At 43.5% G+C, this 26,695-nt stretch overlaps 1 protein-coding gene across 5 annotated transcripts in view; it reads right to left on the reverse strand.

Moving 5' to 3' along the window:
* Positions 1 to 26,243, reverse strand: part of LOC126980193 (fidgetin-like protein 1) — a 39,451-nt gene extending 13,208 nt beyond the window's left edge. The window contains exons 1-10 of one of the 5 annotated variants that reach the window (XM_050829823.1): positions 24,360 to 24,507; positions 16,330 to 16,472; positions 15,471 to 15,573; positions 15,011 to 15,279; positions 11,464 to 11,506; positions 10,998 to 11,276; positions 9,908 to 10,017; positions 8,929 to 9,083; positions 7,483 to 7,597; positions 6,852 to 6,962 (exon numbers count right to left, since the gene is read on the reverse strand). In XM_050829823.1, coding sequence (XP_050685780.1) covers positions 6,852 to 6,962; positions 7,483 to 7,597; positions 8,929 to 9,083; positions 9,908 to 10,017; positions 10,998 to 11,276; positions 11,464 to 11,506; positions 15,011 to 15,279; positions 15,471 to 15,573; positions 16,330 to 16,371 — 1,227 coding nt within the window. In that variant the 5' untranslated portion in view covers positions 16,372 to 16,472; positions 24,360 to 24,507. Of the gene's footprint in view, positions 1 to 6,851; positions 6,963 to 7,482; positions 7,598 to 8,928; positions 9,084 to 9,907; positions 10,018 to 10,997; positions 11,277 to 11,463; positions 11,507 to 15,010; positions 15,280 to 15,470; positions 15,574 to 16,308; positions 16,473 to 24,359 lie in introns of those variants that run through there. The other 4 variants (XM_050829822.1, XM_050829820.1, XM_050829821.1 and 1 more) reach the window with 4 other exon arrangements.
* Between the last annotated feature and the right edge of the window lie 452 nt (positions 26,244 to 26,695).

Genomic DNA, 26,695 nt, shown 5'->3' on the forward strand with positions numbered 1-26,695 from the left:
AGCTGCCATTCTTCTTGCTCTCTTAACTGACTCTTGGTCATCCTCTCTTAGCCGTTTCGGTGAAACTTTCTCTGTTGCGCTAAACATATTGAAAGCCTTCGATAGAGTCTGGCACCAGTCTTTGCTTTCTAAACTGCCCTCTTTCAGATTCTATCCCTCTCTCTGTTCCTTTATCTCCAGTTTCCTTTCCGGCCGTTCTATCTCTGCGGTGGTAGACGGTCACTGCTCATCCCCTAAACCTATCAACAGTGGCATTCCACAGGGCTCTGTCCTATCACCCACTCTCTTCCTGTTATTCATCAATGATCTTCTTTGTTATGTCCATAACAAACTGTCTTGTCCACTAATACACCAACGACTCCACTCTGCATTATTCAACTTCTTTCAATAGAAGGCCATCCCAACAGGAAGTACACGACTCCAGACTAGAGGCTGCAGAACGCTTAACTTCAGACCTTGCTATCATTTCCAATTGGGGCAGAAGGAACCTTGTGTCCTTCAATGCCTCAAAAACTCAATTTCTCCACCTATCAACTCGACACAATCTTCCAAACACCTATCCCCTATTCTTCGACAACACTCAGCTGTCACCATCTTCAACACTAAACATCCTCGGTCTATCCTTAACTCAAAATCTCAACTGGAAACTTCACATCTCCTCTCTCGCTAAATCAACTTCCTCGAGGTTGGGCGTTCTCTATCGTCTCCGCCAGTTCTTCTCCCCCGCGCAGTTGCTATCATATACAGGGGCCTTGTCCGCTCTCATAAATTATGGAGTATATGCATCTCACGTGTGGGGGGCTCCACTCACACAGCTCTGCTGGACAGAGTGGAGTCTAAGGCTCTTCGTCTCATCAGCTCTCCTCCTCCTACTGATAGTCTTCTACCTCTTAAATTTCATCGCGATGTTGCCTCTCTTTCTATCTTCTATCGATATTTCCACGCTGACTGCTCTTCTGAACTTGCTAACTGCATGCCTCCCCCCCTCCCGCGGCCCCGCTACATACAACTTTCTACTCATGCTCATCCCTATACTGTCCAAACCCCTTATGCAAGAGTTAACCAGCATCTTCACTCTTTCATCCCTCATGCTGGTAAACTCTGGAACAATCTTCCTTCATCTGTATTTCCTCCTGCCTACGACTTGAACTCTTTCAAGAGGAGGGTATCAGGACACCTCTCCTCCCGAAATTGACCTATCTTCCAGCCACCTCTTTTGATTCTTTATTTGGGAGCAGCGAGTAGTGGGCTTTTTTTTATTGTTTCCTTTTTTTGTGTGCCCTTGAGCTGTCTCCTTTGTTGTAAAAAAAAAAAAAAAATTAAAAAAAAATGTCCAGAACAAGCACCCATGGGAATTCAAAGGAGAACTGAGCAAGAGCAATGAAGATGCTGAACAACATGTTCCAAAAGCACTCTATGCCTTCATGCGCTGGTTGGTTGCAGGACCCGCTGCAAACATTGAAACAGACACAGTCCGTTCTGCCACCATTCATCGAGATGTTCTAACCATCAGTCAGAACATTGTGACTGCTTCAAGTCAAAGCGCCAAGTCACATACAAGCCAAAACAACCAGATGCTCCATTCCGCCATCGTGTGAAATGGCCACAACTGCTCTCTGTTGGCATTGCAGTTCATCAGTCCACTAGGAGCAAGAAGCTCCTTGAATTCCTGCATGGATTAGGCCTCTCAGTAGATTACACAAGGATCCTGAGGCTTGCAACCCAACTGGCCAATGCAGTCATAGAAGCAACTCAGGAACAAGGAGAATATTTGCCAGCAAAAATGTGCAAGGGGACATTCATTTTCTTTACCATCAACAACAGTGACTTCAATCAGGACACACCAGATGGGAAGCGGACCCTACATGCAACAGCCACCGCACTGTATCAATGCAAAAAAAACTTCTATTGACCCACAGAGCACAAAGAAGTTAAGGCTGATTGACCAAAAAAACAATGACCCAGATTTCATCTGCTGCCATGCACCTAATGCAAAGGCAGCTGAAGATACTATCTTCGCTGGATACCCTCCTGGAGGAAATGGGGGAGCAATTAAACCCTATTCTGCACGAGACTCTGTGTGGCTACTTTCTAGGGCAATCATGCGCACTACTGAAGCCAGGGACATTCAGGCCATGGATGTCGTCACACAAGACAATCAAAATGCGCCTCAGGATGTCCAGGCCATGGATGTCGTCACACAAGACAATCAAAATGCGCCTCAGGATGTCCAGGCCATGGATATCAGGCACTCTTAGGAATTGAAGAAGATGAAGAAGGAGATTCTTCCATCTAACTATGAACACAAACACTAAATGAACATTGAAGTTCATCCTACATTAGCTGACCAGAACCAGCCAGATGGCGGACCAAAAGAACTAAATAAAGCATGTTTGAGCTATGAGATTATCACTGGATGTACAATTTAGAAGTTAGGAATAAAAAAAGTTTGAGTTGTTGAATGAAGAGTTTTTTCTTAATTATTATGTTACTTTTAGGAATATATTGGGTGTTTGCTTTACAGACATACTTTATTTTGGGGTAATATAATCTAATTATTTAGCACAATTTGGGCTGAAATCTGAAACTGAGAGACAAGTATAAAGAAATCACCAAAAAAATGGCGACATCATTTTTTGGAAAGTTTAATCCTTCCAGAACACAGTCCAACCAGTGGCCAAAAATTAACATTTCAAATCAACGGGAAAACATTGGCCCCCCCCCCATTATATGTAGAGTGGTAAGGGAAGCAGTGTTTGAAGGAGCCCTTATGGTCTCATAAAAGACGACTATTTATAACTCCTGTCAACTGGCTAATAAATCACTAGCCTTTTATCAAACAATCATTACTTTGTCTACAGCATCTGACAGAGAGGATCCAAGAGAAACCATGTAAGGCACTGTTAGACTGATAGGTACATACTTAGCGGGTAAAAACAACTGGGTAAATACCCTGTAGTCAGAGGTTCCCAAACAGGGGTACTCAGACCCCTGGGGGTCCAGAAGGCCCTAAGGGGTCTGCAACACAAGGAAAGAAATTAATATTTTTCATCTTTCCAGAAAAATATATATACAGTAAACCCTCGATATAACGGACTAATTGGGGGGAGCTTAGTCCGTTAATGCTGAAAGTCTGTTGTAAGCGGGGGGAAAAAAATAAATAAATAATACCGACAACCTAATAAACGTTGGTATATATATTTTTTTATTGTGTATGTTGTCTGCATGTTACCTACATAGCCACACTTGACGATGGACTGCGGGGCACTCAGGCCACCAGAGGTTGGCAGTGGGGCCCTGCGGGGGGCTGCATTGTTACGGGTATACATAGGTAAAGTTGCGCCAATCTCGCACTGGTAGGCGAAACTTTTTTTTGTAGTTTTCGGGGCGTTATGATATAATCTGATAACTATTTCTGTCACAAATCATTAAATGATTGACTTTTCAATGCCTGTTGTACACCCGCCACAGCCCGCAGCTGTATCGCAAAATAACTCTCAGAGAGATGTTTAACTTGCTTACAGTTTCTACATTTCACTCACCGCTCACAAAGATCACAAGTGGAGAACAAAACCAGGCAAATCAATGTTTTTTCTGGCGTGTTTCCTCCTAGTGCGCATTTGTGGTGGAGAGCAGAGCAACTTATTTCTGCGAGGAAGTATTTCTTGTAAAATCGGCCGGCAAATAGGCGCACCTAACATCAACAAATGTGAGGTACAAACTTGGCGGAGGGACTGTCTTTGTGCCGCCATTGGCGGTAGTGGGCTAAAGAGTAGCCTATCCAGATATTTTGTTTATTTATTTATTAATGATCCAGATAACAAACATTCTAGAGTTAAATCAAAGTATGTGCTTATCTTTGAATTCATTCATACACACACTGGTAATATTTCTGAGGTGTCTGATTCACTTATTTGAGTGAAATTTCATTGTGATAAACAGCCACAAATTCGTGTCACAAGTAAAACTGAAACTAGTAACGTAAGTTTTGTCTCCATGACATATACACAAATAGATAAATGTGAAAGCTCACAAAGTCACAATAAGTGACATAACCTGCTTTGCGCAGTAAAAATATGCTTATTTAATGTAGCTGATACCCGCAAAATGTCATGCGCTGCTACCTCGGCCCACAGTTGTCGTATAAATTATGAACGTATTTTCATATTATTGTTCTGTTGTTTATTCAATGTTTTGTTCAAGAAAAAGAATACTCATAATTTTAGCTAGTTTTTGGTTATATAGTTAGTTTTTGGTTATAAGGATTCTTTACAAAATACAATTATAACATTACCACCTATAAGTTAGGAAACGTACTGAATCCTGGATCGGCTATGGTGATTTTAGGTGAGCCTACTGGACCACGCATGTCGCCGCAATGTACCCGTCCTGTGCTGCATATTTCCACGCCCCACACCGAGTTTCCTTTCTGACCGTTCTATTTCTGCCGTGGTAGACGGTCACTGTTCTTCCCCTAAATCTATTAACAGTGGTGTCCCACAGGGTTCTGTCCTATCTCCCACTCTTTTTCTGTTGTTCATTGATGATCTTCTTTCCAAAACGAACTGTCCTATCCATTCCTACGCCGATGATTCCACTCTGCATTACTCAACTTCTTTTAATAGAAGACCCACCCTACAGGAACTTAACGACTCAAGGCTGGAGGCTGCAGAACGCTTAGCCTCAGACCTTACTATTATTTCTGATAGGGGCAAGAAGAACCTGGTGTCCTTCAACGCCTCAAAAACACAGTTTCTCCACCTATCCACTCGACACAATCTTCCAAACAACTATCCCCTATTCTTTGATAACACCCAGCTATCACCTTCCTCAACACTAAACATCCTCAGTCTATCCTTAACTCAAAATCTCAACTGGAAACTTCATATCTCATCTCTTACTAAATCAGCTTCCTCGAGGCTGGGCGTTCTGTACCGTCTCCACCAGTTCTTCTACCCTGCACAGTTGCTGTCCATATACAGGGGCCTCGTCCGCTCTCGTATGGAGTATGCATCTCGTGTGGGGGGGCTCCACTCACACAGCTCTTCTGGACAGAGTGGAGGCTAAGGCTCTTCGTCTCATCCGCTCTCCTCCTCATACTGATAGTCTTCTACCTCTTAAATTCCGCCGCAATGTTGCCTCTCTTTCTATCTTCTATCAATATTTCCACGCTGACTGCTCTTCTGAACTTGCTAACTGCATGCCTCCCCCCCTCCCGCGGCCCCACTGCACTCGACTTTCTACTCATGCTCATCCCTATACTGTCCAAACCCCTTATGCAAGAGTTAACCCGCATCTTCACTCTTTCATCCCTCACGCTGGTAAACTCTGGAACAATCTTCCTTCATCTGTATTTCCTCCTGCCTACGACCTGAACTCTTTCAAGAGGAGGGTATCCAGACATCTCTCCTCCCGTATCTGATCTTGCTTTTGTCCACCTCTTTTGTTTCTTTTTTAGGAGCAGCGAGTAGCGGGCTATTTTTTATTATTGTTTTCTTTTTTTGTGTGCCCTTGAGCTGCCTCCTTTGGTGTAAAAAAAATAAAAAATAAATAAAAAATAAAAACTACCTAACTGGGGGGCTTAGCTGTCTCGACCCCCATAAGCTGAGTCAGTACCGACACTAAAAAACACTTGGCCATTTTTCCATTACCTTTACGTCCTGGATTGATGCATAAGATTTTCTTGTGGTATAAATACATTCTTCATTTGAATGAAAACCACGAGGAGGAAAATATTTCATCAGGTGGGATAAGAAAAGACAACAGAAAACAAAGGATAGGACACCAGATAAAGGGAGAAGGGAGAGGTGGCCAGCAGACGCTATTATAGTTACCGGGAGCGAATGGTTCAAAAACTATTCTCGGTCGGTCCCTGTGGATTTCTGACTGTCTGACCTTGTCCGTTATATCCAAAATCCGTTATAAGCGGGTCCGTTTTATCATGGGTTTACTGTATCACTAATTCTCCATCATCCTAGTGTTGGTAGTATCAATATTTTGGTGTGCTAGCAGCTAGCTTGCTGTATCATTATAATATCATTATTTATATCATAAGCTTATTATCAAGTTCAATATGATATAGCAATTCCCATCAGTCGCCACCCAAACCGTCACTCTCGTGAGTCTCATGACTCTGGTCCCAAGTCCAGTAAGATCTGGCTTGTCCATCTGTCTGGTTTCTACGTATCGTTCTTATTGACGGACGGTGCGTTTTTAGTATACCAACTGTAGCGCAGTCATACCAGTGGCAGGGCGGCAATAGCGGTTTGCCAGGCAGGGATTCATCAGCCTGCCTGTGTTGATGCTGTGCCTGTTCTTGTTTATATCTACCTCAGTATATAGACTTTACCTGACTTTGTGAGTCATTTTGTTATTGAAAAGATTTTATTTATTTATTTATACTTACTTTGTTCAGGAATAATTAAATATTAAATGTACTACGTTGTACTGGGTAGTACTGGGTATCCCGGTATGGTAATGATAAATTTTGTTTGGTTGGGAGTCCTCGGCTCAGACTCATCACGTCTGGGGGTCCTTGGTATGGTCAAGTTTGGAAACCTCTGCTGTAGCAGTAGCGGTAGCAACAACTAACAAAAGAATAATATAAGTAAAGGTAATAGAAATGCAGCAAGAGTAAAAAGATATGAGAAAAAAAACTAAACAGAGGCAGTAGTAGTAGAAGTAATAACAGTATTAGTAGAAAATTTGAGTATAGCTAGTTAGATAGAGATAGATGGACAGATATACATAGATAGAGAGATTAATAGATAGATAGATACAGATGGATGGACAGAAAGACAGACAATCTGATAAAAAGATAGAAAGGCAAATGGATAAAGAAAGACAGATACCTGAATGGTGGTCTTGGCAAGCTTGAGGCCAGCTATGTCATCCCACGTCACATCCAGCCCGCTGTCCATTATCTCATTCATGATCAGTTCCACCATCTTGCCGTCTATATTCTGTGGGGTGAAGGTGGAGTGAGTGTTACGTTTGAAATTTCCTAAAGTAGTAGTAATAGTAGCTAATGAAGGGATAATGTGTATTAGTGTGTGTATATAGAAAAAAGAGAGGTACATAGATAAGTTGAAAGATAAGTAGATAGGGACATAGATGGATAGATAGAAAAACAGATGGCTAGTAAGAGAGAAAGGTAGATAGATAAAGAAAGACAGAAAGAAGGATAAATAGATAGAAAGAAACAAGGTTAGAGATACATATAGATAGATGGATAGAGAGAAACAAAGATAAAAACAGAGGTAGACAGAAAGAAATGAACAGCACCAAAATAACTATTCACTGGACCAAGGCAGTTTCTAGCAACCATCAGTAGTACCAACACATACCACAAAACCCAACTCCACTGAAGCCTTTACGTACAACTATCAAACAAAAGATATAAACAGCAGTAATGAATTGCACGGTATTCTACTAGCCTTCTACTTTCAAATTAAAATGACCAATGATGACAAAGTCCCTCACCGCCAGTCTTGGGTCAGTCAGCAACTCTGCATAGGGACTGTCCTCGGCTTCTCCACCCCTTCCAGAGGCCCCTTGAGGAAGGCACCGTCGCATAATCTCGCCACTACCACCATATCTGAAGGGAGAGACAAGACATTACATTCATTACTCATCCTCATCTTTGTTTTCCATATAATTTTCTTATGAGGTTCAACAAATTAGAGTAAAAATAATAGAAGGAATTATCTCACCACTACAACATATAAAGGCAGAGGAAGGACATGATATTAAATTTTAATATTACTCATCAACTTCATCATTTCCTTTTGTTAAATGTCAGATTTTCCCATTATGCCACTTTTACAACTTTTACCAAACTCATAATATGTATGCCTGATTTGAAAAGATGTAATAATAAGTGATCTCTTCAATTTCCCTTACACAATTGTCACCAAACTCCCTAAATTCCTAATATGAAAAGAAAAAATATCCTTTCAATTTTCTCCTGCACAACCTTAACAAAATGCCACATATTACAAATTTCAAAAGAGAAAACATGGCCAGTGATTTCTTGTACTTTCTCGTATAATCTGAACAGAAAAAAATGCCACTGAACTGAAAAAAATGCCATTCATTTCTCATATGAGGCATCTAGAGCCAAAGGGGTGAGTGTGCCAAAACGTAGTTGTGAGTACAGGTAACTCTCTATTTACGCGAGTTTGGTTTACGCGTTTTTTTAAATAACACGGGGTCCAAAATCCAAATAAATGTTTAATTTACACCTTTTTTCACTTATACGCGATATTTTAAGGAGTGGCCACCAGATGTCTCACGCAACTGGACTCACATGGCGCCGCGGCCACACAGTTCTTCCCGCGCGCCATTTGAACAACAATACAGTACCCACGCTGCCACGCTACTCAACAATAGCGGTGGGAGTCACCGGTACCAGTACCGGTACTAACGGTACCAGCTATACGGTACGGTACTGGTACCAGACTGCTCGGTACCAGTACCAATACTAGCCAGTCGCTCATGGTGTCCCTCATTTCTTCCTCACACGAGTGAGGCTGAGACTGAGTGCCTGAGTGGATATCTCGGTGATATGGATACTCTCTCTCTCTCTCCACTGAATGAAGTGAATATTTATTTTTCGAAAGAAACCTACCTCTTGTTTGATCTACATTGTTTTGATTTACGCGACCTTTTCAAGGACACAATACTTGTGTAAATCGAGTTACCTGTAATGAGGCATTTAAGTTTAGCAACGATGCCGTTTTGTTATTAATAACTGTACTGATCCCTCTGTACACCAGTTATATGGTCGTTTTTTGCCAGAAAGACGATTTTGTCTTTTAGAGGAGGATTATGCCTATCTCGCACAAGCCATAACTCAAGAACGTTAAAAGGGCGCACTCGCCCCTTTGGCTCTAGACGCCTCACATATCCTCGTCAACCACCACTTACTCATCCTCTTTCCGCACGGGGGGCACAAACCTATTTCCAACACCCTTCCGGATCCCCAGTGAGCGGGTTCCCGAGCCATACGCTGCTGCTCCCACACCCACTCCACCTCCTCCTCCTCCACCTCCTCTGCCAAACTTCTTCTGCTGATCCAATAACTGCAAAGAGTGCAATGAAACTGTGTGTTGTAATGCAGCTTCTACAGATGGAAATGTTGTTTTAGCCACTATACAGACACTTATAAGATCTAGACAGGAAATCCTTACGATTAGATTCATATTGTTCCTGCAGTTTCCCTTCTCTACCACATAACAATCAATCGATCAGTGGGGGCATATGCCAGGGGGCACATCACATTGCCCACCCTATGACGGCAAGCTCAGGGGTTCCTCCGGGCAAGTCTTCATGCAGGCCCCATTCTCAACCTAAGTACCTCCTTATTTTACAAAAGAACACCATACTACATAACGCTTACAATTTCTTACTTTTACCTTGCTTGCTTTACCTTACCTTGCTAACTGAATGCCTTCCCCACTCCCGCAGCCCTGCTGCATTCTACTATCTGCTCTTGCTCACCCCTATACTGTCCATATCCCTTATGCAAGATTTAACCAGCATCTTCATTCTTGTATCCTTTCTGCTGGTAAACTCTGGAATAGCTTTCCTTTGTCTGTATTTCCTCCTGCCTATGACTAAACCTCTTTTAAGAGAGGAGTGTCAAGTCACCTCTTCTCCCGAAATTGACCTCTCTTTTGGCCCCTTGTTCTGTTTTCTTTTGTTGGAGCAGTGCTTGGCAGGCCTTTATGTTGCTACTTTGTTTTAGTGCCCACTTTACTATATACATGTGTGACAGATATGAGCACCAAGGCCATGCACAACTTTGCCTTATGCCCCCAACTTTACCTTTACCTCTATTTAGACACCAAGAGAGAAATTAGTAAAAGAAAAAGTACCATATTAAGAAAGACTGTATATATATTACCAGCTGGTGAGAAGCAGTCTTGAAGCAGGACGTTCTTGCATCTCCACCAACTTGTGCAGACTCCCCGGCAGAGTATTCCTCACCTCTGTTCCATGAACCGCCTCCTCGGCCTCAAAACAAACAGAGAAAATTAGATACAAATGTAATAATAAAAACAAAATGTAATATTAGCCTACTATTTGCACTACACATTCATCCTAAGAGTTACCAAAAGTTTCACTCACATAAATATTAACTTAATCATACCTGGCCAACTCACAACTCCTTCCTTTCAAAAGTGAAGAAAATCTATGATAGCTGCTACAAATTCATTCCCAGAGCAACCAAAACTTTCTTCACTCCATTATCCGAAGCACCATCATCATAACTATTACCATCTTCACATTGGCGGATCCAGGGGGGGGGGGGGGGGGGGCCTGGCCCCCCTCATGGTCCTGAGCAGATACAGGAAAGCTAGCTCAAAAGTGCGCTGCAGCTATAACAACAAAACTTGTGGGATATTCCACATTGTGTGTTGGGCAATTTCGTCGGACACTTCAACAACAAAATGGATACTCGTTCTTCAAGACCAAAGTGGCCAAGAAGAGTAGTGATGGTGACTGTGACGGCAATGAACCCGAGCAATAGCCAGGCACTTCGACATCGACAGCTAACGGACCTGACACCGAAGCCAAAGCCGTCGCTGAGGAGCAGGAGGGTAGGCGGTGGCTGAACAGATAGCAAGACGGCCCCGCGTTCAGGAGGACACAAGTTCAATCCCCGCCCGGTGCCACCAAGCTGGGATTTTTCAGCCGCCGCCGAGTGGCTTAAAACTACCCACATGCTGTCCAGAAGACCACCTATCAACCCGGACTCTAGATTCTAGGATTAAAGATGAGCTCTGGGAGGGCAGCATGAGCCAATGCAAGATGGCGCCACTATAAACACTCGCCTGCGCCAGAACGGGCTGAGCCGACCATCAGGACCCACCGGGAAGAAACCTTGGACCGACCATCAGGATCCACCGGGAAGAAGCCTACCGGTGCAATAGGCCAAGACGTAAAAAAAAAAAAAAAAAAAAAAAAAAAAATCTTCATCATTACCAACTCACCTCCTCTCCCTCTGTTGCCCCAGTTACCAGCTCTGCCACCATGCCTCTGACCCCTCTGCCACTCCCTGTTCACTTCCCAAGGCTTACTGGAGGGGGGGGCTGGTGCACTAACACTTCTCCTTCCACTGGCAAAATCACTGTTATTTGTGTTCTGTGGTTGTCCCAGTTCTCCTCCTCCTTGCCCGACTCTATTCCACGGGTATTTTCCTTCTCTTCCATTCATGACGCCTCTGCCCCTACTGCCTGAGGTGCCTTGTTTGGGTCTCCTGTGATGCTGATCTGTAAAGGAGAAGAAAAGAATATTTATACTATGTTAATAAATATTTGGAGTAGACATACAGATGGGTGGAGAGATACACTCATAATATAGACAGAGAGATAGGTAAATAGATATAGAGATAGATATTGACAAACTTGAAGGTAAAATTGCAATATGAATAAGAAAAAGTTACATAATCATTCTTACCATATGATTCTGGTGGCTGGGAGACAAAGGCTATTGATGGATGCTGGAAGAAAAATAAACTATGGGTAACATTTATCATCATCATTTCATCGACGCCTGCTCCTAGGAGCTCCCACCAGGGGATGGCCACAGCAGAAGAGCTTTCAACTTTCTCTATCCAGACACTCCCTCCTTGCCTGCTCAAAGTTTCTCAAAGATCTTTCACTCCTCTCCCCAACGTACTCTTGCACCCTATCCCTCCATTTTACTGGAGGTCGTCCTCTAGCATTCCCTCCCTCTATCTCACTCACATACACCCTTCTGGTCATCTTACTCTCCTCCATTCATTCCATGTGGCCAAACCAATTTAAAGTCTGACGTTTCACTTCTTCAACCACTCCACACTTCTTCCCTTCACCCCTGTGACACATTCCAAAATGCACGTACACACTTTCATTACTCATTCCATCCATTCTACTCACACCACAAACACTCCTCAAATAACTCATTTCCACTGCCTGCACTCTAGACCTCTGACTTTCATTCCAGGCCCATGTTTAACTTGCATATGTGAGGGTTGGTACTATTATTGTATTTCTCAAATCCCTCTTTACCTCCATGCTCACACTTCTGCCATTCATGATTCGTCCCAAAGACCCTCCAACCCTTCTTCCTTGCAATGCCCTTTCTCTTATCTCTCCCTCTGTACCACCATGTTTACACATAACTGATTCAAGATACTTAAACTCACTGACCTACATTTCTTCACCATTCAAAATTATTTTGCATTCTTTTTCACATTCAATTCCCACTCTATATGGGCATACAAAATCTACAACCTCACTTCTACTTCGCTCACAAACCATCACTTTACTTTTGTTGACATAAACTTTCAGCTTTCTCCTATTACAGACACTATCAAAAACACTGACTAGATTTTGTAGGTCACTTTCATTTTCTGCAATGAGCACTGTGTCATCAGCAAACAGCATCGAATTTTGTACAGGTAACTCTCGATTTACGCGAGTTTGGTTTACGCGTTTTTTTAAATAACACAGGGTACAAAATCCAAACAAATGTTTAATTTACACGTTTTTTCACTTATACATGATATTTTATGGAATGGCCACCAGATGTCTCACGCAACTGGACTCACACGGCGCCGCGGCCACACAGCTGAGCTCAGTTCTTCCCGCGCGCCACTTGAACAACAAACAGTACCCACGCTGCCACGTTACTCAACAATAGGGGTAGGCAGGTACCAGTACCAGCTATATGGTACAGTACCGGTACCAGACTGCTCGGTACCGGTACCAATATTAGCCAGTCACTCGTGGTGTCCCTCATTTCTTCCTCACACAAGTGAGGCTGAGACTGAGTGCCTGAGTGGATATCTCAGTGATATGGATATTTCTCTCTCTCTCTCTCTCTCTCTCTCTCTCTCTCTCTCTCCACTGAATGAAGTGAATATTTATTTTTCGATGGAAACCTACCTCTTGTTTGATTTACATTGTTTTTGGTTTACGCGACCTCTTCATGGACACAATACTCGCGTAAATCGAGTTACGTGTACCCACTTCCTTCCCTCATCGAACATTCTTACTCCAACTTCTCCAACTTTGCCCTTCATTTCTCTAATAACACCATCCATATAAATATTGCATAACCATGGTGACATTACACACCCTGTAACATTTACACACAAAAAAATAAATGTGTCATATAGAAAAGTTATTACTACAGGTAACTCTCGATTTACGCAAGTGTAAATCAAACAAGAGGTAGGTTTCTATCGAAAAATAAATATTCACTTCATTCAGTGGAGAGAGAGAGAGAGAGAGAGAGAGAGAGAGAGAGAGAGAGAGAGAGAGAGAGAGAGAGAGAGAGAGAGAGAGAGAGAGAGAGAGAGAGAGAGAATATCCATATCATCGAGATATCCACTCAGGCACTCAGTCTCAGCCTCACTCGTGTGAGGAAGAAATGAGGGACACCATGAGCGACTGGCTAGTATTGGTACCGGTACCGAGTTGTCTGGTACCGGTACCGTAAAGTATAGCTGGTACTGTTAGTACCGGTACCGGCCCACCCCTATTGTTGAGTAGCGTGGCAGCATGGGTACTGTATTGTTGTTCAAGTGGCGCGCGGGAAGAACTGAGCTCAGCTGTGTGGCCGCGGCGCCGTGTGAGTCCAGTTGCGTGAGACATCTGGTTACCACTCCATAAAATATCGCATATAAGTGAAAAAACGTGTAAATTAAACATTTATTTGGATTTTGGACCCCGTGTTATTTCAAAAACGCGTAAACCAAACTCGCATAAATCGAGAGTTACCTGTATACATTGCTACTCCAATACACATAATTGTGCCAAAGTACAACATTTTGAGACGCACTTAGAAATACATGTTTTACTAATATTAACCCGTAAAGCATCAGAGATGTAAGAGATACGTCGGCCGCACTCAGACACTTGGGTGTCGGGGACGTAAGAGATACATCACCCTCCTCCCATCCTTTTCCTGTTAAATTACATCCTCAAAATGTCTCCATTTACTGCTCTCATACATTACACGTACTATATATGCTGCCTCCTTGACCCTGCTAACATGAATATCGTCTTATTTTCCTTTTATTAGTTTTCAATTTTGTAGCGGTTTCTGCTCCATTATTTTTGTGGTACAGTAGTTGCCTTATGGCGCTTCGACCCCGCTAATAAGAAGACAGTCTAATCTCCATTACTTTCTCTCCCCATTTCTAGTGTTTTTTGGTGCGTGTTGTGTTGTGGTAGTGAAACCTTGTACAATATGAATTATGGTATGCCATTCGTTTTGTCGCATGGAAAAGAAATATATATTATTAAAAAAATATTTGCACTCTGAAAGACAACACTCAAGGAGTATCTGGTGGCTGCCATCAGTTTGATTTTTAAACACAAACACACACACACACTCTCTCTCTCTCTCTCACAGACACACACACACACACACACACACACACATTCTTCACCTGCACAAAAACAATTACTCAAAGCCAATCACATGGGAAAGGGCTTTTTTCATAACTGTATAATTTCTTGAAACTAAAGTATGACATGTTGTTTTCCTCTCAACACAGTAATGATGTTATGCATGTCTCCAACTCATTGCTTGAAGTGTGAGAAAATGAGGAAGCGAAAAAACTATATACATAAGGTTTCGCTAAGCCGCTAACTCTAGTGCGGAATATCTCGTGCGGCGTAATACCACTTCCACTCAGTTCTGGGCACAATGACTGTCATTTCCATTCCTTTCACATCATTTAAGACTGGTTTTGCCAAGAAAAAAAAAAATCTGAGATGTGGCCGGCACAGGCCTAACCACAAGGTTTCATATTTGTCGACGCTTTACGGGATGAACTGCATTGGAGAACACAATCACAATCTAACTATGTCTTCTGGAAATAGATAATGTTCAATGAGATTTATCAGCCTTTTCACCTGCCTTAGAAATATCCAATGCATAAATAAACAAGTACTTTAATATCTCTCATATTATATATGTATAACAAAAAAATATAAGGCTACTCCAATACCTGATTTCTATTGCTTCCTGGAGTCCACTTGGAAGCCTCCACATGATCTGGTCTCTCTTCCTTGTGTTCTGGCAATGCTTGGGATCCAGATCTCTTCCTACGAAGCCTCTCCCCCTTTACACTTTGCTCCTTCCTGTCCTCTGCCTTATTCAAGAGGTCTGCCAGATGCTTGTACTCTTCTTGTGGGACTTTCTTCACCTCTAACTGAGGCTTCAAGTACTTATTAATGACTTCCTCTGAGCTCAAACTTGACTTCCAGTATTTGCTCTCTGAAAGGTGATTTTCAGTATGTATAATGGGAGTCAATACCACAGTTATTAATGATAAACAAGTAAGATAAGGTAAAGTTGGGAGCATATGATGTAGCTGTGCATGCTAATAATAAAATATGACCGAACAGTAAATAGGTACAGGTTAGGCAAGTTTAAATTTCACATAAGTAAGAGGGAGCAACATGTACTTAGAAGAGCTGCAGAGGTGGAGGTAGAAGGGAGGAGACCAGCTGGAAGACCAAAGAAAACCTGGATATGGTGTGCAGAGGAACACATGAGAAGGAGGAACACCTGGGAGGAGAGAGAATACAATCGTCAGGAGTGGGAGAGACTCATAGCCCGGCCAACTCCATAAGGGAAAATGATAATGGTAAACTAAAAGAAGAGGAAGAAGAAAAAAGAAGAAAGAAAGACATGGAATATTCATTATTAAAAAAAATTATAAGTAATGAAGAAAAATAAGAACAAGAAGAAGAAAGACAGATATAGGACTAATAACTAACTAAATAACTAACTAACTAAAGTCTGTTCAGAGCATGAAGGCAGTTCAGGGTGGAGCTGGTATCGTCGTTTACCTCTAGCCATGGTGCCAAATCAGCCTTCGTACATGCATCTTTTTCTCTTATTTGCCATCCATGTGCTATTTGAAAGTGATATTTTATATATTCTGTATATAGTAAAGGAAGCTACATAGTACAATGAGTGTCGATGTTTAGGATTATAACAAGGATTTGTGTAAATTCTATGACATGTGGCAGAGATTTTTTCCCATGTTGCCATGTTGTGGTGGTGGTGGTTGGTGTGTCCCCCTAGGTCCCTCCCCCAGGTCGAGAGGGAGAGAGAGAGAGATAAACAGGTGGGTTGTGGGTGGGTAGGCCGGGAGAGAGTGTTAATCTGATAATTGGCGGTCGAACTGGCAGCGCTGCACTCATGGGAATTCTGGAATCTGCCACACCTTGAACCGCCTTCATGCTCTGAAAAGACTATAATGGGGAATATATGCTGAGGGCCTGTCACTTCACTCACCAAGTTTACAATAATCCTCACCATTTTTGCTCTTCCCAATGAGAGCAAGGATGGGCTCGCCATAATTGTTAAGCCCGCCTTCCTTCTCTGGCCTGTCCATCAGTTTTCCATACTCAGACAAGAGCTCCTGAGTCTTGCCAGCCACAGAGACGTCATTGATCTCACTGAAACGATATGAATATAGATAGAGAGACAGGCCAGCACCAGCATAGCTCCTCTCCCGTATACCACAACTAGGTAAATACACTCACCTGATGGGCTTCCTGACCCCACAATCCACACAATGAGGAGGGGGCAATGGGAAGCCAGCACTCTGCTGATGTGCCAGCTCACAATAAATAATTACATATACAAAAGCAGGTAGGTAATTGTGAAAAAGCTAGATAGTGCATCAAATGCAGTCAATTTGTAATGGAGATTATAAAATTAAATAAAGAGCAATAGGCCAATCAGTGGTATTCTAAGTTTGTCCCCAAGATAGATAAAGACTGGAGGGTGACTAGGGATTCTGGGAGGGAATTCCACAAAGATATTCCTCTGACACAAAAGGACCTCTTCCCTAGTTCCAACTGATCCCTAACAAGTGCTGTTTTATAATGGTGGTCTCTAGTGGGTAGATCAGGAGTTAAAACAAATAGGTCTGAAGGAGAGATTGCACATATATTATGAAAGATCTGCCAGTACTTGATTGTGTCGTGATGGAGAAAATGCCCGTGTACTGAGAAGTTCAGTGATTTTAACCTTTCAAGATAATTTGAATTTTCTAAACCCCTGATGTTCATTCTTCAACGCCTCTGAACTGACTCTAATAACCTCAAATCTCCAATACAGCCTGTGTTCCATGCAGCAGAGGAGTATTCCAACAGGGGGTGCACATGAGTAGTGAAAAAGGGGATCATAAATGAAGCATCACGATTAACTGTCGCTTTGAGATATTCAGCAAAACACCTTCAGCTTTGTTAGCTATATTAGCAACGTGTTGATGGAACTTTAAAGAGCATTCCACTGTTATCCCCAAATCAACAGCAATGTCTTTTATAGGAATAGGTGTGTTTTCCATGTAGTAAAGTCCTGAGAGGCCTAAGGCTTCCAAGTCTATCTGACATCATCATCATCATCATTTCATCGACGCCTGCTCCTAGGAGCTCCCACCAGGGGATGGCCACGGCAGAAGAGCTTCCAGTTTTCTCTATCCAGACACTCCCTCCATGCCTGCTCAAAGTTTCTCAAAGATCTTTCACCCCTCTCCCTAACGTACTCTTGCACCCTATCTCTCCATTTCACTGGAGGTCATCCTCTAGCATTCCCTCCCTCTATCTCACTTACATACACCCTTCTGGTCATCTTACTCTCCTCCATTCGTTCCATGTGGCCAAACCACTTTAAAGTCTGTCACTTCACTTCTTCCACCACTCCACACTTCTTCCCTTCACCCCTGTGATACATTCCAAAACACTCGTACACACTTTCATTATTCATTCCATCCATTCTACTCACACCACAAACACTCCTCAAATAACTCATTTCCACTGCCTGCACTCTAGACCTCTGACTTTCATTCCAAGCCCACGTTTCACTTGCATATGTGAGGGTTGGTACTATTATTGTATTTCTCAAATCCCTCTTTACCTCCATGCTCACACTTCTGCCATTCATGATTCGTCCCAAAGACCCTCCAACCTTTCTTCCTTGCAATGCCCTTTCTCTAATCTCTCCCTCCATGCCACCATGCTTACACATAACTGATCCAAGGTACTTAAATTCACTGACCTCCTACATTTCTTCACCATTCAAAATTATTTTGCATTCTTTTTCACATTCAATTCCCACTCTATATGGGCACATAAAATCAACAACCTCACTTCTACTTCGCTCACAAACCATCACTTTACTTTTGTTGACATTTACTTTCAGCTTTCTCCTATTACAGACACTATCAAAAACACTGACCAAATTTTGTAGGTCACTTTCATTTTCTGCAATGAGCACTTTGTCATCAGCAAACAGTATCGAATTCAGTATCCACTTCCTTCCCTCATCGAACATTCTACTCCAACTTCTCCAACTTTGCCCTTAATTTCTCAAATAACACCATCCATATAAATATTGAATAACCATGGTGACATGATGCACCCTTGTCTTAAGCCCACTTTTATCTCAAAATGTTCACCTGTTTCTCCAGTAATTTTGACACATACAGATGCATCTTCATAGAAAGACTTTATTGCACTAAGCAGTTTTCCTCCCACACCATAAATCTCTAAAACATCCCACAATGCAATCCAATCGACTCTGTCATAAGCTTTTTCCAAATCCACTGAATGTTGGTGGGGTGCTGGAAACTACGGAACAGATGTGGAATATACTGAGGCCAAAAGTTCTGACATATCCTCGGGGTCATGAATCTTCTCCATCAGCTGCCCTGAGGGGGCCAATGCTGGGTTTGCCAATTTTTTTTCTTACTTATATAAGAATTAAATGCTTTTGGGTTTTGAGTTAAGCTCTGAGTTAGGGATGCCTCGTATTCATATTGTTTTGATATTGAAAAATTTCTGGTAAATATGGAGTCACTACGTGCCTCCAATATTGCCCCCACAAGAAAAAAGGTCAACTCTGAAGAAAAATTTACACAGTGTTCCAAAGCACCACACAACAACAAGGGTTGGATTCAAGACCAGCTAGACTCCTTGGAACATCAACTGATAGAATCTCATGAGGAAGAGAGAACCAGAGATGAAAGAAGGGCAGTGTCAAACATCAAGGAGAACTCAAAATACTTCTTCACGTACGCCCGGAAAAAACTCAACGGACACGTCCCAGTAGGCCCTCTGATAACGGACGGTAATGAGACTGTGAGCTGCCCAAAGGAAATGGCCGAACTGCTCTGACAACAGTACGACAGTGTCTTCAGCACCCCACTGCCAAGCAAGATGGTAGCAGACCCTATCTCCTTCTTCCAAGCCCCAACACAAGAGGATCACCAGCTTCTCACCGATATAGACTTAGAAACCGGGTACATTGTAGCAGCCATCAACAGTATTGCACCGGACTCAACAGCAGGACCAGACGGCTTCCATGCCAAACTGCTAAGAAACTGCTGGAATGAACTGGCAAAACCACTCCAGCTACTGTGGCACAAATCACTAAGTGAAGCAACAGTCCCATCACTACTAAAGACTGGGATAGTAACTCCCATCCACAAAGGTGGCAGCAGAGGACAACCCAAGAATTGCCGTCCTGTGGTCTTAACATCACACCTCATTAAAATAACAGAGATGATCATCTGCTCAAAGCTCATCGACCATCTAGAAAAGAAGAATGCCTTAAACGAGGGACAGCAAGGATTTAGGAGAGGTTGTTCCTGTCTCTCACAGCTAATGAAGCACCATCAGGGAATACTTGAGGCAGTGAGGGAGGGTAGGAACACAGACGTCATCTACCTAGACTTCGCCAAAGCCTTCAATAAGGTGGACCATGGGCTACTGTTACACAAACTCAGGGCTCATGGTATCAGTGGTAACCTAGGAAAATGGATCCACAGTTTTCTCACAGGCCAAACTCAACAGGTGTCAGTCCAAGGCAGTTTATCTTGACCCAGCCCAGTCAACAGTGGCGTTCCTCAAGGCTCGGTGCTGGGACCACTACTGTTCCTGGTCATGATACAAGACATCGTCCAAGACCTCCAGCACGCCCAGGCCACATCCTTCACAGACGACAAGAGGACCCTTAAACATGTACAAGCCCACAGTGACACTGCCCTGCTACAAGCTGACCTAGACTGAGTGATAGCTTGGGCAGAGGAGAACAACATGCTGCTAAACAGTGACAAATTTGAGGCACTTAGATATGGCCCACTGCAGGAGCTGAAAACCACAACAAGTTACATCTGCAACCAGCAAACCATCGAAATCAAACACCACGTCAAGGATCTTGGTGTGTATGTGAGTGATGACACCACCTTCACATTGCACTACAACAAGATCACAGCAACAGCCCGAAGACTCACTGGTCCGTACCTTCAGAACCAGAAAACAGGAGTGTATGCTGACACTGTGGAAATCCTTGGTGCTCCCAAGGCTGGAGTACTACTGCCAGCTGTGGTCCCCACACAGAGTAGGAAATATATCAAGGATAGAGGCAGTGCAGAGAACATTTACTGGCCGTATTGAGGGTATGGAGCAACTCAACTACTGGGAAAGGCTACAACACTTGCATCTCTACTCATTACAGCAGCACCGAGACAGGTACACCATCATGTACGTGTGGAAAACTCTCGAGAAGCTGGTACCAAATGCCGGCCTCCAGGAGCACCATCACCCAAGGTGCGGAAGGCTGTGCTAAATCAAGAGGACTTAAGGTGTGTCCTCAAGAGTAAAAACCATCGTGCACAACAGCTTCGCCCACACTGGAGCATGCCTATTCAATGCAGTGCCTCCCAGCATAAGGAACCTGACTGCAGTAGCACTTGACACCTTTAAGTATCACCTGGACAAGTGGCTGTCAACAGTGCCTGACCAGCCACCAACGCCAGGTTATCCCAGTGGCAACGGAAATGGTCTCCAAGGCACAAGAGGAGAGGAGCCAGCGGGTAGCAATGGAGGTCCACCTCAGCTGTCTCCGTAGTCGACAAGATTCAACAAAGTAAACAAAGTAAATCAGGTGAGAAAACAAGAATATGTGGGGTCTAACAGGCAGAAAAGGAAGAGAGGAACTGCCTCACACACACACACACACACACACACAATTGAGGTGGTGGGAATTGGAGAAGGTGCATAAAATATATGAAGGAGAGACAGAAAGAGAAAACAGGGAGGTGTGATGTTGATGGTAAGGAAAGGCATTAAGGTGGAGAAGGTGACTGAGGGTGAAGGCTTGGCAGAGGTACTGAAAGTGGAAACTGTGGGTGCTGAAGGAAGGAGGCAGTATGTAGTAGGGTATGTGCCACCAAGAACCAATGCATGGAAGGCCCAAGAATATGAAGTAATGATACAAGACACAGTGAGTTGCTTGGATGGAATGTTAACCCGTGGGCTTCGGCTATGGGAAAGCCGAGAAGTGGCCGAGAATCGGCAATATTACACTACATTTTGAGACTAAAAAAATAGCATGGAACGTATATCAGCGTACTCCTCTCATAACCATAAAGCCGTTAAAAATATTTACTCATACTCAAACTCCATTCTTTTTGGGTGGTGTTTGTTACAAAATAAACAGTCTCGTGACACGTGGCATCTAGCCGAGAGTTGCTTGTTGTCTACTTTAGAGAATTTGACAAGTGATTACTGTATGGATAGCTAATTCAGTCTGCCATGACCTTACAGCACCACCTATGACAAATAAGCCCACCTCAAGATCAATCACCCACCACAATGATCCAGGGAATGCATGGTGGGTTGCTCTATGCCGCCACCGCCTACAATTAGCTCGAATAAGGCGTTTTGAGCCGAGCCCCATACGGGGTCCGCCGTTTCAGTGGACCGACTCGCGGGAGCCCAAAAATGGGTCCGTCGACGCTGCCGGGTTAAGGGAGAGTGAGAGAATAATTTTGATGGGTGATTTTAATTGCAAAAAGATAGAATGGGAGGATTGGCAAACGCAGGGAACAGAAGAGTCGTGGGGAGGAAGACTCCTGCAACTGGCAATGGAACATGTGCTGACGCAATGGATTAAGGAACATACTAGATTCGGGAAAGAAGGAGAGGCATCAAGATTAGATCTGGTTTTTAGCAAGGAACCGGAAGTAATAGAAAATATTAAAATAGACTGCCCAATAGCTAAGAGTGACCATGCGATTGTGGAATTTGAAGTAAAAGAAAAGAGAAGGATTGACCGAAAAGAGGATCATAAAATAGGGAGAAGAAACTACTCTAAGGCAGACTTTGTTAATATGAGAACTTTTTTTGAGAATGCAAATTGGAGTGGGCTGTACAAAGCCAGGAGTACGCAAGACAAGTGGGAGGAGTTTTTAAAGCTGTACAAAGAAGCCGAGAATAGATATCTCCCAAAGGTAACCAAAAAGGATGTTGGTAAAAAGGATTGGTTTAACAAAAGATGCGAGGCGGCTAGAAAAAGAAAGGAGGAAGCCTGGAAGGGATGCAGGAGAAGAGGAAGAATCAACGCGTGGAACAATTTCAAACAAGCAAGGAATGAATATACAAAGATTAGAAGAGAAGAAAAACAGAAATATGAAAAAGATATAATCGACAAATGCAAAGACCAACCTAAATTATTTTATAGACATATGAACGGCAAATTAAAGAATAGAGAAACAATCGATAAACTGAAAATGGATGGAACTACATATGAAGACCCAGCAGAGATGGCAGAAGTGATGAACAACAGCTTTCAAAAAGTTTTCACAAAGGTAGACGAATTCGTACAACCACCGGGCCAGGAAAGAGGAAGGGTTAGGCAGGAGATACAGTTAATGGTGCAGGAGGTCAAGGAAAGCTTGAACAAGCTGGATGTAAGAAAGGCAACAGGGCCGGATGAAGTATCAGGGTGGATCCTGAAAGAATGTAGTGAGCAACTTGCAGAGAAACTGTACTCCATAATGAGCGCCTCCCTGAGTGAAGGAAGGGTACCAGAAGATTGGAATAAAGCAAACATAGTACCAATATATAAAGGACGAAAGGGAGAGGACCCATTAAATTACAGACCGGTATCACTCACTAGTGTGGTTGTGAAGATATGTGAGAGGCTAGTTAAGAACAGGTGGTCGGATTTTTTAGAAAGGGAGAGAATTATCTCGGATTGCAAGTTTGGATTCAGGAGAGGGAGATCTTGTGTCACCAACTTGTTATGTTATTACTCAAATGTGACAGATTTAATACAAGAGAGAGAAGGCTGGGGGGATGGAGTGTACCTGGATTTGAAAAAGGCATTCGACAAAGTACCGCACAGAAGACTAATTTGGAAAACTGAAAATAGGGGCGGAGTGGGTGATGGACTTATTAAGTGGCTGGAGGACTTCCTAGCTAACAGGGAAATGAGGACAATAATCAAGGACAAAGTTTCCAACTGGTGCCCAATGAGGAGTGGGGTCCCACAAAGTTCAGTGCTGGCACCATTAATGTTTGCTGTTTATATAAATGATATGGTGGACAGAGTGACCAGCTATGTGAGTTTGTTTGCAGATGATGCAAAGCTATTGAAACGAGTCAATGATGTGAAAGACTGTGAGGCATTGCAGAGGGACCTGGACAAAACATGGGAGTGGAGTGGTACATGGTAGATAGAGTTCAACCTTGGGAAATGTAAAAAAATAGAGTTTGGCAGGAGTGGTAGAAGATGTGAATATGATTATAAGATGGGAAGTGAGATAATATGCAGAGGAGTGGAAGAAAAAGATTTGGGAGTGACTATCTCAGAGAACATGTCACCGGACAAACACATCAACAGGATAATGGGACAAACTATGAATTTGCTGAGGAACATAAGGACAGCATTTGTGTATTTGGACGAAGAGATGATGAAGAAAATAATAGTTACAATGATAAGGCCAAGGTTGGAGTATGCAGCAGTAGTCTGGTCTCCTCACAAAAAGAACATAAGAAAGCTGGAAAGAGTACAGAGAGCGGCAACCAAGATGGCACCGGAACTTAGGGATTGGACTTACGAGGGGAGACTCAATAGCATGAGTCTCACAACCCTGGAGAGAAGAAGAGAAAGAGGAGACCTGATAGTGGTGTACAGGGTGGCGAGCGGGGTGGAGAATCTGGACAGAGAGGACCTGTGTGTGTGAAGCGAGCGAGAAACGAGAGGACATGGAAAGAAGTTGAGGGCGACCACGTGTAGGTGAGATGTGAAAAAGTTTAGCTTCCCAAACAGAAGCATTGAGATATGGAATGGACTGGAGGAGGAGGTGGTTTGTGCGAGAAACATTCATGATTTTAAGGAAAAGTTGGATAAGAGAGGATATGGAAACAGGACAGCGCGAGCGTAGCTCTTTTCCCGTATGTCACAACTAGGTACACACACACACACACACACACACACACACACACACACACACACACACACACACACACACAAACAGGTAAATCCCTCACCTGAATGAATTCTTAACGAAACTGAGCTGCGCCAGATTGAACCTTATTGTCTCTGCCTTTCCTGCTCTCTCGTATTTCTCACTCTCCAGGTTTCTTTTCTGCCACAGGTGAAGAAACACATCCCTGTCCTTTAATCCCTCCATCGTCGTATTTCACAAACTTAGACGTCCTTGTAATAAGTTAAACAGGTAGGGAAAGCAGAGAACGTCAGCCACTCGAGTTTGTTGTGGTTTTTGCTTCCCGCCCTCTTGCTCTTGCTCTTGCTGGACAGGTGACCCGTTGTAGAGTCAGGCCTTCGTATCGGCACACCCTGTAAAAATAAAACAACACAAGCAGTATATATCCATTACAAATCTTCCAATTCCCTATTTCTTGCACACCACATCTTTTCCAGAAAACTCTTCATGGCTTCTATAATTCTATCATTTGCTTCATCACTCAGTCCCAGCAGCAGCAGCATCCATTCCCTCTCTGTCCTTGCAATCCTCCCATTCACATCCCAGCCCATCTCACTCAGTGCCACCCTCATCATCTCCGTCCTTTCTCTCCGGTACCTCCCACACACCAGTATCACATGCACGACAGTTTCATCCACACCCCTGTCACACATCTGACACACTTTGCTGCGGGACTCAGACCACCTGTAATTTCTTGCATTCACATTCACCTGGGGGGAAGTGGGGGATATGAGCCTAAAATATAAACACGACTGACTGACTGATTAATTGATAACTTAAAGTATTGCAATATATAACAAAAAGAGAAAGAAAATGTTGATGATATGGATACTTAGCGTTTTGATCTTGACAGAAGTCGAGTCGTCCCTGAAGCTTGACAAGCTAGACCTAACAAAGGACTCAAACTCCATGGCACGTGCCAGAGCTTCCTGCATTGATGTTGGCTTAGCTTGGTTCATTTGTATCTTCAGCTGAGGGCTGTCCAGGGCATCGATGAATTGATCACGCAGCAAAACCGTCAGCAGGTCAGGGGTGGCACCTGGGTATGCCTTGTGTGCCATGCTCTCAAGGTCCTGAGCGAGTTCCTGAAGAGACTCGCCGCGCCTCCTGTTGCGGGTTCTGAACCTAACCCTGAAGAGCTCGTTCTGGTGCTTGGTCCCATATCGTTGCTCCAGCACCTGTGCCAGCCCGCTGTAGCTGCCCTTTGTCGCATTGTCGAGCTGAGCAAGGACCTCCAGCGCCGCCCCTTTCAGGCTAGTGGCCAGCTGTACCGCGCACTCTTGGTCATCCCATCCGTTCCGCGCTGCCAACAGCTCAAACTGAGCGCGGTAAGCCTCCCAGGAGACCTTGCCATCAAACTCCTGAGGCTTCTTTCTAACAGGCGAACCCAGCAGACTCATGGGGCTGGCGAAACTTCTTGCGGGGATAAACTCAGGCGAAACAGGGCTCAAACTACCCCGGACTTGCGTAGGAGAAGCATTTTGGATACAACTAGCCCCTGCAGGCACTGGCTGTCCGTTTCCAGCCAAGCAGTCTTCAAGGGCCTTCACTCTGTCACTTACGTCACAAACTGCCTGTTCAGTACGGTTCACATTTCCCTGCACTTCTATATTTCTTTGTGTGTCGTCTCCTGTACCACCTCCATCTCTTGTTGAAGATTTGTGTGTTCTTTCTCCACTTCTATCAGGCGTTGTCCTAACTTCGTGGTCACATCAGTCATTTCTCTTCGTACTGACTCACTTCCATCTTGTACTACTTGTAGCTGTTGCTGTAATCCCGTGAAGCGATCTTCTAGCTGTTCTTTGAGTTCTTGGAGTGTTCCTTCTTGTTGTTGCTGTGCTCTTTCTTGTTGTTCTTTGAGTTCTTGGAGTGTTCTTTCTTGTTGTTGCTGTGCTCTTTCTTTTTGTTCTTTGAGTTCTTGGAGTGCTCTTTCTTGTTGTTGCTGTGCTCTTTCTTGTTTCTCCCCCTGTAGTCTCAAAGCTTCCAAGAGTTCAGTCAACACGTCGTCCCTCTGGGCAGCTTGGGAACGAGTCTCCATGGCGAAAAAACAAATGCCTACACTCCTGACGCCAATGTTATGCCGGACGTGTTACTTGGGTTCCGTGTCGCCGTCAGGAGACTCCGTGGGAGGGAGATATGTAAACACTTTGCACAGCTTCTGTAGTTTAATATTCTTCCTTAGTAGTACACTTCACTCTGACTCTTCACTTACAACTAGCTTCCTATGACTGGGACTGTCTCCTCTCGCCCTCTTCTCCTATATATATATCCAGAACAGTACACTCTAGAATGTTACAGTATATTTTAGATCATACAAGAACATGTAGCAAAAATATGTGCGAGTTGGCAACACTTCCCACTTGGCACCTGGCCGCGCCC

This window comes from Eriocheir sinensis, chromosome 43 (genome assembly GCF_024679095.1).
Source record: "Eriocheir sinensis breed Jianghai 21 chromosome 43, ASM2467909v1, whole genome shotgun sequence".
NCBI lineage: Eukaryota > Metazoa > Arthropoda > Malacostraca > Decapoda > Varunidae > Eriocheir > Eriocheir sinensis.